Source organism: Condylura cristata, unplaced genomic scaffold, assembly GCF_000260355.1.
Source record: "Condylura cristata isolate star-nosed mole 26May11 unplaced genomic scaffold, ConCri1.0 scaffold00069, whole genome shotgun sequence".
Taxonomy (NCBI): domain Eukaryota; kingdom Metazoa; phylum Chordata; class Mammalia; order Eulipotyphla; family Talpidae; genus Condylura; species Condylura cristata.
In genome coordinates, this window is record NW_004567170.1 from 288741 (window position 1) to 289808 (window position 1068).

A 1068-nucleotide genomic window follows, 5' to 3' on the forward strand; every position below is an offset into this window, starting at 1 on the left:
CCACAGAACAAGAAAAAGAAGAAGACGGATTTCATCCCATACCGGGACTCCGTGCTGACCTGGCTCCTGCGGGAAAACCTGGGTGAGGACCGGCCACTGCCCATGCCGCCCACCGGGCCCTGGCCAGCGGGCTGGGAGGTGGGCCTGGCGGCCACGGATCCCCAGACCACGTGCCGGGTCCAGGTCTGGGAGCCCCAGGCCAAGCACCCACTGCCTTGGGCCTCAGTGTCCCCCGACTCCGGGGAGCTGGCCTGCTCGCTGGCCTTGGGCTGCTGTAGTGTCCGTGTCCAAATCATCGTGACCCCTGCGGGTCACACTTGGGGGCTGACCCCAGAAAGGTGGGGTGCCCCTTCCAAGGCAGGCATGGCTATGGGGGGGGACCCACGGGGCCACCCCGTGCCCCAGGGCCAGGCTGGCTGAACCCAAGCTCAGGCCAGCGGCAGGCATAGGGAGGCCAGGTGGGCTGGGCAGGAGCCCTCTGGGGCCACTCCTGGCCGGGAGGCGCCCTGACCCTTGGGCCTGGCCTGGCCTCTCCCAAGGGCTCTCTCAGCTCAGGTGAGGTCCCCAGAGTACAGGGTCCCGGGGAAGCAGAAGGGGCCGTCTGTCCAGCCCTCGGCCGCGGCCCTGCTGTCCAGCTGTCACTGTGGAGGGCCCCAGACTCACGTCTGGACATAAGGCTGCCCAATGTGAGTCCACGCGGCCCAGGCCAGGGCCTGCGCTCCGTAGGCGAGGACAGGTGGTGGACACTCCTGAATACACCTGCCCTGGTCCCGCAGCAGAGGCCGTGAGCCCCCTGGGGGCCTGCCCTTTTGGGGGAGACCTGTTGTGAAAAGATGGGACGCAGAAGAGAAATACGCAAGGGGCCCGGGGTGACGGGCGCCAGAGCCCCGTGTCTGTGCACCCAGCGGGCCCGTGACTCTGACTCGGTTTACCCCGGGGGGTGAGCCCAGCGGGGGAGGGGCTGGGAGCGGGCGGGTGTGACGGCGTCTCCCCGCAGGCGGGAACTCGAGGACGGCGATGGTGGCGGCCCTGAGCCCTGCGGACATCAACTACGACGAGACGCTGAGC

At 68.8% G+C, this 1068-nt stretch overlaps 1 protein-coding gene across 1 annotated transcript in view; it reads left to right on the top strand.

Moving 5' to 3' along the window:
• Positions 1 to 1068, top strand: part of KIF1A (kinesin family member 1A) — a 36985-nt gene that overhangs the window by 4794 nt on the left and 31123 nt on the right. The window contains exons 8-9 of the mRNA XM_012734776.1: positions 7 to 82; positions 998 to 1067. Of these exons, the coding sequence (XP_012590230.1) occupies positions 7 to 82; positions 998 to 1067 (146 nt within the window). The remainder of the gene's footprint in view (positions 1 to 6; positions 83 to 997; position 1068) is intronic.